The sequence below is a fragment of the Hemitrygon akajei genome, chromosome 9 (assembly GCF_048418815.1).
Source record: "Hemitrygon akajei chromosome 9, sHemAka1.3, whole genome shotgun sequence".
Lineage (NCBI taxonomy): Eukaryota > Metazoa > Chordata > Chondrichthyes > Myliobatiformes > Dasyatidae > Hemitrygon > Hemitrygon akajei.
Genome location: NC_133132.1, coordinates 175,337,759 through 175,352,235, shown reverse-complemented (window position 1 = coordinate 175,352,235; position 14,477 = coordinate 175,337,759). Strand labels below are relative to the sequence as shown.

The window sequence follows — 14,477 nt, the reverse complement described above, 5'->3', positions numbered from 1 at the left end:
TCACTATGCATGTCATAAGCAAAATGACTTAATTGTATTGCAACATACCAAAGGAAGATCATTCAGAATTTCTTTGGTGGCTCCATTTAAAGTAACAGCCATGAGAGCGGGGCAAGGTTCTGTATAAATTGCTGGAAGACCCTCCTGTGTGACTGCACCAATGGGAATGGTATAGATGCTGTTGACAAATCCATCTGCTCCACAATGATCGTTGAACAAGCCACCATTGCCAGACGCCCAGATGAAAATACTTCCCTTGCCTTTACGTCCCTGGTATCAGTAAAAAAAAATTAAGGATCATGATTAATTTGCTGTTCACATAAAGTGACTGTAGAAAATATTTTATTTTATTTAGAGACACAGTGCAGAATAGTTCATTCCGGCCCTTCAAGCCACACCACCCAGCGACCTCCGATTCAACCCTAAACTAAACATGAAACTATTTACAATGACCAGTTAACCTACTAGTGGGCTGGTGGTGTTGTGACATACACAGTACTTCAAGGCTAGTGTTTTGAGTTTGAATCCAGCCGGTTCCTTACGTGCTGTCCATCTGTGCTCAGGTGAGCATTGAGCTAACAACGCAGCCTTGTAAACACAGTCAAAAATGCTAAAGAAGGTTGCTGCCTGATGTAACACAAGGCTCAGAAAGGAACAACAATGACAATTAACTGACCTGTACATCTTTGACTGTGGAAGGAAACCGGAGCACCCAGAGGAAAGTCACATATTCCATGGGGAGAACGTACAAGCTCCTAACAGAAAACATAAGGACTGAACTTTGAACTCTGATGCCCTGTGCTGTAATAGCGTCATACAAACCTGTATGTTACTGTGGCAGTGTGATTAAAATACACTCAGTGGCCACTGTATTATGTAAAAGAGTGTACCTGATAAAATAGCTTCAAGAGTAGAACTTTGTGTGTTCTTCTTAAACTTATTCTTAAAATACTTCTAAGGAAGTATAGACTCTATCTTGCCTTTTTTATGATGACACATAGACTCAGTGGCCAGATTAATGGTACCTCCTATACCAAATAAAGTTGGCACTGGGTGTAAAGTACTGTGCAAAAGTCTTAGGCACCCAAGATTTTTTATATGGTTTCAATATTCAAAGTAAATTTTATTATCAAAGTTTATATACAGTATGTCACCATATACAACCCTGAGATTCCATTTTCTTGTGGGCATTCTCAACAAATCTATAGAATAATAACTATAACAGAATCAATGAATTATGGGAGGGGGGATAGATAGAGATGACATAGATAGGTTTTTTCCATTGAGAGTAGGGAAAACTCAAACAAGAGGACATGAGTTGAGAGTTAGGGGGCAAACGTTTAGGGGTAACATGAGGGGGAACTTCTTTACTCAGAGAGTGGTAGCTGTATGGAACGAGCTTCCAGTAGGAATGGTAGAGGCAGGTTCAATATAATCATATAACAATTACAACACAAAAACAGGCCATCTTGGCCCTTCTAGTCCGTGCCGAATGCTCACTCTCACCTAATCTCACCGACCGGCACTCAGCCCATAACCCTCCATTCCTTTCCTGTCAACCTGCCTTTACCACTTCTACTGGAAGCTCATTGTTGATGAGCTACTATTACACAGCTACTATTACACAACTACTACCACACAGCTACTATTCTCGGAGTAAAGAAATTCCCCCTCATGTTACCCTTAAAATTTTGCCCCCTAACTCTCAACTCATGTCCTCTTGTTTGAATCTCCCCTACTCTCAATGGAAAAAGCCTATCTATGTCAACTCTATCTATCTCCCTCATAACTTTAAATACCTCTATCATGTCCCCCCTCAACCTTCTACGCTCCAAAGAATAAAGACCTAATTTGTTCAATCTTTCCCTGTAACTTAGGTGCTGAAAACCAGGTAACATTCTAGTAAATCCTCTCTGTACTCTATTTTGTTGACATCTTTCCTATAATTCAGTGACTAGAACTATACACAATACTCCAAATTTGGCCTTACCAATGCCTTGTACTATTTTAACATTACCTCCCAGCTCCTATACTCAATGCTCTGATTTATAAAGGCCAACATACCAAAAGTTTTCTTCACCACCCTATCCACATGAGATTCCACCTTCAGCAAACTATGCACCATTATTCCTAGATCACTCTGTTCTACTGCATTCTTCAATACCCTACAATTTACCATGTATGTCCTATTTGGATTATTCCTACCAAAATGTAGCACCTCACACTTATCAGCATTAAACTCCATCTGCCATCGCTCAGTCCACTCTTCTAACTGGCCTAAATCTGTCTGCAAACTTTGAAAACCTACTTCATTTTCCACAACGCCACCTACCTTAGTATCATCTGCATACTTACTAATCCAATTTACCACCCCATCATCCAGATCATTAATGTATATGACAAACAACATTGGACCCAGTACAGATCCCTGAGGCACACCACTAGTCACCGGCCTCCAACCTGACAAACAGTTATCCACCACTACTGTCTGGCATCTCCCATCCAGCCACTGGTGAATCTATTTTACTACTTCAATATTAATACCTAATGATTGAAACTTCCTAACTAACCTTCCGTGCGGAACCTTGTCAAGGGCCTTACTGAAGTCCATATAGACAACATCCGCTGCTTTACCCTCGTCAACTTTCCTCGTAACCTCTTCAAAAAATTCAATAAGATTTGTCAAACATGATCTTCCACACACAAATCCATGTTGACTGCTCCTAATCAAACCCTATCTATCCAGATAATTATATATACCACCTCTAAGAATACTTTCCATTAATTTACCCACCACTGACGTGAAACTGACAGGCCTATAATTGCTCGGTTTACTCTTAGAACCCTTTTTAAACAATGGAACCACATGAGCAATATGCCAATCCTCCGGCACCATCCCTTTTTCTAATGACATTTGAAATATTTCTGTCAGAGCCCCTGCTATTTCTACACTAACCTCCCTCAAGGTCCTAGGGAATATCCTGTCAGGATCTGGAGATTTATCCACTTTTATATTCCTTAAAAGCACCAGTACTTCCTCCTCTTTAATCGTCTTTAACTCTTTAACTATGAAAATGGACAAGGGAGATCCAGTGGATGTAGTGTACCTGGACTTCCAGAAAGCTTTTGATAAAGTCCCACATAGGAGATTAGTGGGCAAAATTAGGGCACATGGTATTGGGGGCAGAGTACTGATATGGATTGAAAATTGGCTGGCTGACAGGAAATAAAGAGTAGTGATTAATGGGTCCTTTTCGGAATGGCAGGCTGTGACCAGTGGGGTACCGCAAGGTTCGGTGCTGGGACGGCAGCTGTTTACAATATACATTAATGATTTAGATGAAGGGATTAAAAGTAACATTAGCAAATTTGCTGAAGACACAAAGCTGGGTGGCAGTGTGAAATGTCAGGAGGATGTTATGAGGATGCAGGGTGACTTGGACCAGTTGGGTGAGTGGGCAAATGTATGGCAGATGCAGTTTAATGTGGATAAATGTGAGGTTATCCACTTTGGTGGCAAGAACAGGATGGCAGATTACTATCTATATGGAGTCAAGTTAGGAAAAGGGGAAGTACAATGAGATCTAGGTGTTCTTGTACATCAGTCAATGAAAGCAAGCATGCAGGTACAGCAGGCAGTGAAGAAAGCTAATGGCATGCTGGCCTTTATAACAAGAGGAATTGAGTATAGGAGTAAAGATGTCCTTCTGCAGCTGTACAGGGCCCTGGTGAGACCCCACCTGGAGTATTGTGTGCAGTTTTGGTCTCTAAATTTGAGGAAGGACATTCTTGCTATTAAGGGAATGCAGCGTAGGTTCACAAGGTTAATTCCCGGAATGGCGGGACTGTCATATGTTGAAAGATTGGAGCGACTGGGCTTGTATACACTGGAATTTAGAAGGATGAGAGGGGAGCTGATTGAAACATATAAGATTATTAACGGATTGGACACACTGGAGGCAGGAAGCATGTTCCCGCTGATGGGTGAGTCCAGAACTAGAGGCCACAGTTTAAGAATAAGGGGTAGGCCATTTAGAACAGAGATGCGGAAAAACTTTTTCACCCGGAGTGTGGTGGATATGTGGAATGCTCTGCCCCAGAAGGCAATGGAGGCCAAGTCTCTGGATGCATTCAAGAGCAAATTAGATAGAGCTCTTATAGATAGCGGGGTCAAGGGATATGGGGAGAGGGCAGGAAGTGGTTACTGATTGTGTATGATCAGCCATGATTACAGTGAATGGCGGTGCTGGCTAGAAGGGCCGAATGGCCTACTCCTGCACCTACAATCTATTGTCTATTGTCTATTGTCATAGTTTCCATGACTTCCCTACTTGTTTCCCTTACCTTACACAATTCAATATCCTTCTTCTTAGTGAATACCAAAGAAAAGAAATTGTTCAAAATCTCCCCCATCTCTTTTGGCTCCACACATAGCTGTCCACATTGATTCTCTAAGGGACCAATTTTATCCCTCACTATCCTTTTGCTATCAATATAACTGTAGAAACCCTTCGGATTTATTGTCACCTTCCCAGTCTTCCCAGGCGTCCCAGTCTATGTGCGGAAAATTAAAATCTCCCACAATCACAACCCTGTGCTTACTACAAATATCTGCTATCTCCTTGCAAATTTGCTCCTCCAATTCTCGCTCTCCATTAGGTGATCTATAATACACCCCATAAGTGTTACTACACCTTTCCCATTCCTCAATTCCACCCAAATTGTCTCCCTAGACGAGCCCTCTAATTTATCCTGCCAGAGCACCACTGTAATATTTTCACTGACAAGCAATGCAACACCTCCCCCTCTTGTCCCTCCGATTCTATCACACCTGAAGCAACGAAATCCAGGAATATTTAATTGCCAATCACACCCTTCCTGCAACCATGTTTCACTAATAGCTACAACATCATATTTCCAGGTATTTCCTGAGATTGCTATCCTGGAGGTCCTGTCCTTTAACTTGGCAACTAGCTCCCTAAACTCACCTTTCAGGACCTTGTCAGGACCATTCAGGATATTGTCATTTAAAAAAACATTGGATAGGTATATGGACAGGAAAGGAATGGAGGGTTATGGGCTGAGTGCAAGTCAGTGGGACTAGGTGAGAGTAAGCGTTCGGCACGGACTAGAAGGGCCAAGATGGCCTGTTTCCGTGCTGTAATTGTTATATGGTTATATCGATTGGTTGTGGGATTATTTCAATGATGGAGAAAGAGAAATTGAGTGAAGTTATCCCCTTTGTTCAAGAGCCTGATGGTGGAGGGTAGTAACTGTTCCTAAAACTGGTGGTGCGAGCCCTGAGACTCTTGGACCTTCACCCTGATGGCAGCAGCAAGAAGAGAGCATCATCTGAGTGATGGCGATCTCTGATGATGGATGCTGCTATTCTGCGATAGCCTTTCATGTAGATGTGCTCACTTGAGGAGGGCTTTACTTGTGGTAGACTGGACCATATCCACTACAGATGGACGAATTTTCCATTCAAGGCATTGGTATTTCTATACCAGGCTGTGATGCAACCAGTCAATATACTCTCTAGCACACAACTATGTCGAAGTTTTAGATGTCATACCGATGGCTTCAGATAGCATGGCCTCCACAATTCTCTGATCTCAACAGCATTGGGCTGTCTGGGATTACAGAAGCAAGCAAAACAGTCAATGTCTGCGGAAGATGCTTGGAACAACCTACCAGCTGAATTTCTCATAAAACTACACAACAGCTAACTAATAAAGTTTTAAAGGCAAAGGGTGGTCACACCAAATATTGACTTGATTTAGTTTTTACCATTTACTGCTCTTTATAGTTTTTCTAATATTGAGAAACTTTTCATTTCATTATTTTTGAAAGCATCTCTGCTTGACAGAATTATTTTATACTTACCTAACACCTATGCACAGTATGGAATGAGCGTAGTCTTTTTTTTCTTTTTTCGGGGGAGAATGCAAATGCAGTCCCTCACTACCACAAATTATGCAACCGAGCATCCTGCATTCGGGAATACCGCAGCCGTCAGCACATCTGAAGCGTAATGGGAAACCCTCGTCCTGGAACCTCAGCTCTCTTGATCACCAACGGCTCCCTGCCAGTTAAGTCTTCTGCTGCTGTAGCCCATCCGCTTCAAGGTTTGACATGTTATGCATTCAGAGAGTCTTTGCACACCATTGTTGTTATGCAGTGTAATTTGAATTACTGTTGCCTTCCTGTCAGCTTGAACCGGTCTGGCCATTCTCCTCTGGCCTCTCTCATTAACAAGGTGCTTTCGCCCAAAGAACTGCCGCTCACTAATTTTTATTTGTTTTTTTTGACACCCATTCTCTCTAAACTCTAAATATTTTCATGAAAATCTCAGAGGATTGGCAGTTTCCGAGATACTCAAACCAGCCTATCGTCACATGCAAAGCCACTTCCCAATTCTGAAGTTTGGTCTGAGTAAGAACTGAGCCCTCTTGTTCATGTCTGCATGCTTTGTGCATTGAGCTGCTGGCACATGATCAGCTTATTAGTTACTTGCATTAAAGAGCCGTTGTACAGGAGGCTACTGAATACAACGAAGAGACCGTTCCTCCCATCCTGTCTGACATGGTGTACTGCGATTGTAGGCCTCTGTTAGTCTCGCTAGACTATCGATTTGTGCCTTGGAAAGTTTTATGGAAGACTGGCAGTTGCCCAAACTGCAAGTCTCCTCTCTCCACACCACCGATTCTGTCCAAGCGAAGGGCATTAGGACCCATACAGCTTGGCACCGGTGTCATCGCAGAGCAATGTGTGGTCTCAGCCAAGGCTCGAACTAGAGACCTTCAGATCACTAGACGAACGCCTTAACCACTTGGCCATGTGCCACACGTACTGTGATTATATACTGTATGACTCACTGTAGGAAGGATTGCTATCCAAATCAAACTGGACTTCCATTTACATCACAGACTCTATTTGTAAAGCAACAACATGAACTATTGAACTGAATTGACTTTATTTCTTATGCCTTTCGCATGCATGAGGAGCAAAGATCTTTATGTTACATCTCCATCTAAATGAGCAATATGCAATCATAGTAATTTATAATAAATACACTCATATCAGTGTGAATTAATCAGTCTGATGGCCTGGTGGAAGAAGTTGTCCCAGAGCCGTTGGGCCTGGCTTTTATGCTGCAGTACTGCTTTCCAGATAGTAGCAGCTGGAATACACAGAAACATAGAAAACCTACAGAACAATACAGGCCCCTCGGCCCACAAAGCTGTGCCAAACATGTCCTTAACTTAGAAATTACCAAGGGTTACCCACAGTCCTCTGTTTTTCTAAGCTCCATGTACCTGCCCAGGAGTCTCTTTGAAGACCCTATCTTATCCGCCTCCACCACCGTTGCCAGAAGCCCATTCCACGCACACACCACTCTCCGTGTAAAAAACTTACCCCTGCTATCTCCTCTGTATCTTCTTCCAAGCAGCTTAAAACTGTGTCCTCTTGTGTTAGCCATTTCAGCCCTGAGAAAAAGTCTACACTTTCCACACGATCAATACCTCTCGTCATCTTATACACCTCTATTAGGTCATCTCTCATTCTGCGTTGCTCCAAGGAAAGAAGGCCAAGTTCACTGAACCTCTTCTCGTAAGGCATGCTCCCCAATCCAGGCAACATCCTTGTAAATCTCCTCTGCACCCTTTCTATGGTTTCCACATCTTTCCTATAGTGAAGTGACCAGAACTAAGCACAGTACTCCAAGTGGGGTCTGACCAGGGTCCTAGATAGCTGCAACGGCTCCTAAACTCAATCCCATGATTGATGAAGGTCAATGCACCATATGCCTTCTTAACTACAGAGTCAACCTGCTCAACTGCTTTGAGTGTCCTATGGACTCGGACCCCAAGATCTCTCTGATCCTCCACACTGCCAAGATTCTTATCTTTAATACTATGTTCTGCCATCATATTTGACCTACCAAAATGACCCACACTTATCTGGGTCGAACTCTATCTGCCACTTCTCAGCCCATTTTTGCATCCTATCAATATCTCACTGTAACCTCTGACAGCCCTCCACACTATCCACAACAGCTCCAAGCTTTGTGTCATCAGCAAATTTACTAACCCATCTCTCCACTTCTTTATCCAGGTCATTTATAAAAATCACGAAGAGTAAGGGTCCCAGAACAGATCCCTGAGGCACATCACTGGTGTCCGACCTCTATGCAGAATATGACCCATCTGCAACCATTCTTTGCCTTTTGTGGGTAAGCCAGTTCTGGATCTACAAAGCAATGCCTCCTTACTTTCTCAATAGATTGTGGTTGGGGTGACTTAGGTCCCCAACTATCCTTTGGGATCATTTAAGTATTTTTTAATTTGTTCATGGAGCAAGTAGTAATGCTGCCATTTGTGCAACATCATTTAAAGTACAATCATTGTCTGATGTCGAGAACAATTTAAAGAGTTTACCATATGGCACTTCATAAAATGATTCACAACCCATACAAAATGGTGTGAAAAACAAAAAAAAAAATCCAGTGAGCAGCAGTTCTGTGGGCGAAGACACTTTGTTAATGAGAGAGGTCAGAGGAGAATGGCCAGACTGGTTCAAGTTGATAGGAAGATGACAGTAACTCAACTAAACATGCATTATAACACTGATGTACAGAAGAGCATCTCTGAACACACAAACCATTAAACCTTGAAGTGGATGGGCTACTGCAACAGAAAACCACAAACATACACTGCGTGACCACTTTATTAGATAGAGGAGATAATTAAGTGGCCACTGAATGTAGATTACTTATCAAAGTTGCACGTAACACTCTTCACCAGCAGAAAATGTATCGGTTAGGTTTATGGATCTGTAACAATTTAATACTAGATCAGTTCAATTTTTTTAATATCAAAAGCTAAACGTTCCATCAAAATAAAAGAACCTTGGAAACTTCCTGAAATTTGGTTAAATAAATATCAAATTTTTAGTCAGTATAGCAAATCAAATATATTTGCCTAGGCTTTGGGATTTCACTGATGGCAAGATTTTTGGTCTCTGGCATTATTTGACCATAACTGGGAGCGGCTTGGTAGCATAGTGGTCAGCACAATGTTTTGTAGTACCACAGATATCTGTTCAATTCCCGCCATTGCCTGTTAGCAGTTTGTATGTTCTCCCTATGAACCGCATACTTTTCCTCCAGGTGCTCCGGTTTCCTCCCATAGTCCAAAGACGTACCAGTTGGTAGGTTAATTGGTCATTGTAAGTTGCCCCCTGATTTGCCTTGGATTATACTGGGGCATTGCTGGGTACTGCAGCTCAAAGGGCCAAAGCAGCCTATTCTGCGCTGTTTCTCAATAAATAAATAAATCATACATTTACAAATCACCTTTTTTCTGCAACATCTCAAACTGTTCCACTTCATTTCATGGGACACAAGCAAATGTGCAATGGCATATTAGACCATAATTCTTTTTCGAAACTTTCTGACCTGAAGCATTTTGTAAATCTACTAGCCTAGTATTTCAAAATATTTTGGATCCAAAGTGAACAAAGAGCCAGTAACATTATGCTGTTTACTTTTTAACGTATCATAAATGCACTTTATTATTTGTTAATTTAATTCTTGTAATATTACCTTAGGGACATGCCAATCCTAACATGAAGTAATCTCTGGCGGATGAGATCTACAGTGAGATCCGATGGCTGGGAAGGTGGCTCTGCAGCTCTCTGGGGAGAGCAAAGGTCATGACTAGGCACAGGAGGTGTCATGGTCACCCACTGCAACCAAAGAAGACCCCTGTTTGTGATGGGGAAAGATGGGGAAGGGGTTAAAAGGGGATGAAGTGAGAATGGGAGGTGATAAGTGCAAGATGTAAAGGGCAGAAGAATTAGGTACTAATGAAGGGTCTTGGCTTGAAATGATGACCGTTTATTCCTCTTCCGAGATGCTGCCAGCATTTTGTGCATGTTGCTCTGTATTTCCAGCATCTGCAGAATCACTTAAGACCATAAGACCATAAGACATAGGAACAGAATTAGTCCATCTGGCCCATTGAGTCTGTTCCACCATTCAATCATAGCTGATCCTTTTTTTCTATCTCCTGCTCAATCCCAGTTCCAGGCCTTCTCCCTGTAACCTTTGATGCCATGTCCAATCAAGAACCTATGTACACTTGTGTATAAAGAAGAAAGAACCTAAAAAGAGAGAACAGTGGACATGGATTAAAGGGAAGGAAGCAGGAATTAAAGCGTGGAAAATACAAGAGGTGGGCAGGTCGGAGGGTGGGAGAGGGTAACAGTGGGGTCCATGGGATTTTTTAGGATTTGCCTGGTAGCTTAATTGACAGTCATCTTTGGAAATCAATGCAAATCCCTTCAAACTAAAGAAAATACACAGAACTTAATTTTCTGTTGCCTTGGAATAATCAGATTACCTTTCTTGCTCCAAACTGCAAGGCCTTTTGGCCAAGTTTCTTTGGTCCACCCAGAGTCTTGCCATTATCTGTTGGCCCCCAACAGCAGTTGTAGATGTCAATGTAATCGTTGTTGTAAGTGAAAGCTGTGGCTTCTGTAGCGTCCGTAATAAGACCGCCCAACAAGCGAATACCTGTCATGTAAAACATGCTTTTTAGTTTATAGTCAGTCATTTATTATCAAGGTACGTACATGTCACCTTATGCGACCTTGAGATTCATTTTTTGCAGGCATTCACTGCAGACAAAGAAATAGAAACATAGAAACATAGAAAACCTACAGCACAATACAGGCCCTTCAGCACACAATACTGTACTGAATATGTACTTACTTTAGAAATTACCGAGGGTTACCCATAGCCCTCTATTTTTCTGAGCTCCATGTACCTATCCAGAAGTCTCTTAAAAGACCCTATCATATCCGCCTCACCACTGTCACCGGTAGCCGATTCCACGCACTCATCACTCCCTGCGTAAAAAACTTACCTCTGACATCTCCTCTGTACTTACTTCTAAGCAACTTAAAACTGTGCCCTCTCGTGCTAACCACTTCAGCCCTGGGAAAAAGCCTCTGACTATCCACATGATCAATGCCTCTCACCATCTTATACACCTCTATCAGGTCAACACTCATACCCCACCACACCAAGAAGAAAAGGCTGAGTTCACTTAACCTATTCTCATAATCCTGTCAACATCCTTGTAAATCTCCTCTGCACCCTTTCCATGATTTCCACGTTCTTCCTGTAGTGAGGTGACCAGAACTGGGCATAGTACTCCAAATGGGGTCTAACCAGGGTCCTATATAGCTGCAACATTACCTCTCGGCTCCTAAAGTCAATCCCATTATTGATGAAGGCCAATGCACCATATGCCTTCTTAATCACAGAGTCAACCTGCATAGCAGCTTTCAGTGTCCTATGGACTCGGACCCCAAGATCACTCTGATCCTCCACACTGCCAAGAGTCTTACCATTAATGCTATATTCTGCCATCATATTTGACCTACCAAAATGAACCACCTCACACTTATCTAGATTGAACTCCATCTGCCACTTCTTAACCCAGTTTTGCATCCTATCAATGTCCCGCTATAACTTCTGACAGCCCTCCACACTATTCACAACACCCCCAATCTTTGTGTCATCAGCAAATCTACTAAACCATCCCTCCACTTCCTCATCCAGGTCATTTATAAAAATCACAAAGAGTAGGGGTCCCAGAACAGATCCCTAAGGCACACCACTGGTCACCGACCTCCCTGCAGAATATGACCCGTCTACAACCACTCTTTGCCTTCTGTGGGCAAGCCAATTCTGGATCCACAAAGCAATGCCCCTTGGATCCAATGTCTCCTTCCTTTCTCAATAGGCCTAGCATGGACTACCTTATCAAATGCCTTGCTGAAATCCATATACACTACATCTACTGCTCTTCCTTCATCAATGTGTTTAGTCACATCCACAAAAAATTCAATCGGGCTCATAAGGCACGAACTACTTTTGATACAACAGAATCAAAATAACCATATAACCATATAACAATTACAGCACAGAAACAGGCCATCTCGGCCCTTCTAGTCCGTGCCGAACGCTTACTCTCACCTAGTCCCACTGACCTGCACTCAGCCCATAACCCTCCATTCCTTTCCTGTCCATATACCTATCCAATTTTACTTTAAATGACAATACCGAATCTGCCTCTACCACTTCTACTGGAAGCTCGTTCCACACAGCTACCACTCTCTGAGTAAAAAAATTCCCCCTCGTGTTACCCTTAAACTTTTGCCCCCTAACTCTCAAATCATGTCCTCTTGCTTGAATCTCCCCTACTCTCAATGGAAAAAGTGTCAACTCTATCTATCCTCCTCATAATTTTAAATACCTTTATCAAGTCCCCCCTCAACCTTCTATGCTCCAAAGAATAAAGACCTAACTTGTTCAATCTTTCACTGTAACTTAGGTGCTGAAACCCAGGTAACGTTCTAGTAAATCTTCTCTGTACTGTCTCTATTTTGTTGACATCTTTCCTATAATTTGGTGACCAGAACTGTACACAATAAAAACAATACACAAAGACTGACAAACAACCAATGTACAAAAGAAGACAAAGTGTGCAAATTGAAAATAACAGTAAGTTATTAAGTAAGTAATAATACTGAGAACTTGAGTAAAGACACCTTGAAAGTGGGTCTGCGGGTTGTAGAATCAGTTTAGAGTTGAGGTGAGTGAAGTTATCCCTTCTGGTTCAGGAACCTGATAGTTGTAGGGTAATAATTGTTCCTGAACCTGGTGATGAAGCTGCTGTACGTCTTGCCCCATGGCAGAGTGACAGAAGAACATGGCCTGGAGTGAGGGGCTCCCTGACGATGGATGCTGCTGTCTTGGGAAGCGCTCCTTAACTAGCTACAATATATTTTAAACCACAAAGGCTTGTTGACTGTATTTGAAATTAAACTGTTTGGCCAATCTCTAACAAAAGAGAATCAAACACTAGTGTCCTGTGGGATACATTTTGGCGATGATGCATTCTGCCAAATGGCTTTGACTATCTGCTTGAGGTACCACTCTTTTCTAGAGTTGACACAATTCCCCTTGACACACTTTTGATTTCTGAACATCTCTAACGATGAAGAACCTCTTGATGTTCTCCACAATCACTTCCCAACCTTAGTTCATCCTGCCAACTTCGAATTATTGTTGCTCAAACTCAAGCTTGTTAACTGGTATTAATACCTGCTTCCTCTTAGCCCATTGAGGGCATAGACTGCCGACAGCAGTTCATTAGAGTCTTCTGTCCTAGGACAATCTTTCAAATAGGACAGGTGTAGCCCATCTTCAAAGATCCTCACTCTCCCAGGGATAAGGTCTTTGGAGCTTCTGTTAGTGTTTCTGTAGCTTTGGGTTTAACTGGATGAGATTGTCCTAGACTCCTCCTTTCACAACAGGGTTTGAGACTGTCCATAGGGGAGTTGGTATGACTATATTTACGTCAATATAAGGCTGAATTAAAAGCTCCCATATATATTTGCTAACAAGCTGGCATATGGTTTTACATTGGAGAGTTACTCAGATGGATTGCACCATTACTGTTTGATTAGTGTACTTAGTGACACATAGACAACTCCAAATGGTTGGGTTTATCATTTATATGATAATGAATGTATGTTATATGCTAATATGTTGACTGTTCATACAGATCATGTGGCAGGAAGGAGAAATGGTGAGTAGCTGGGAACATAGCCAATTCCATTTTTTACGATACGTTACTTATTGCCCTGAGCATTTATTGCATTGGCATTATCCTAACGTGTGACTTTCACTGTAACACACACTCAGATACAGGAGCTGTTTGCAAGTTAATGTACACCCAGTGGCCACTTTATTAGGTACACATATACACTTGCTTGTTAATGCAAATATCTAATCAGCCAATGATGTGGCAGCAATTCAATGCATAAAAGCATGCAGACATGGTCAAGATGTTCAATTGGTGTTCAAGATAAATATCAGAATGGGAAAGAAATGTGATCTAAGTGACTTTGACTGTCGAATGATTCTTGGTACCAAAGAGGGTGACTTGATTACATGCACAACAGTCTCTAGAGTTACAGAGAATGGAGCAAGAAACAAAACCCATCCAGCGAGCAGCAGTTCTGTGAGCAAAGCCCCTTGTTAATGAGAGAGGTCAGAGGAGAATGGCCAGTCTGGTTCAAGCTGACAGGAAGGGGACAGTAACTCAAATAACCACATGTTATAACGGTAGTGTGCAGAAGAGCATCTCTGAATGCACAGCACAACGAACCTTGAATGAGCTACAGCAACAAAAGACCTCGAACATACAGTTGGTGTATAAAGCCAAATATAAATATCATAGTTCAGACCAAATGAACTGTTTTCCATCCAATACCAAAACAACAATTATAATATAATTTTCCATTCCCCAGTCTGGCTCCCTTCTTACGCCTTCTCTTCTCCTTACCTGCCTATCACTTTCACCTTCCCTTTCTTTCATGTTCCACTTTTCTCTCCT

The 14,477-nt window shown here is 42.1% G+C and overlaps 1 protein-coding gene and 1 non-coding gene across 2 annotated transcripts in view; both read right to left on the bottom strand.

Annotated features, from left to right (window-relative positions):
• The window catches only part of LOC140733768 (PC3-like endoprotease variant B), a 2,072,848-nt gene that overhangs the window by 777,454 nt on the left and 1,280,917 nt on the right, over positions 1-14,477 (bottom strand). Inside the window, 2 exon segments of the mRNA XM_073057521.1 lie at positions 49-270; positions 10,407-10,579. Of these exon segments, the coding sequence (XP_072913622.1) occupies positions 49-270; positions 10,407-10,579 (395 nt within the window).
• Positions 5,939-6,100, bottom strand: LOC140733813 (U1 spliceosomal RNA). Its single transcript, XR_012100372.1, has one exon. It is a non-coding gene; the product is annotated as a U1 spliceosomal RNA (small nuclear RNA).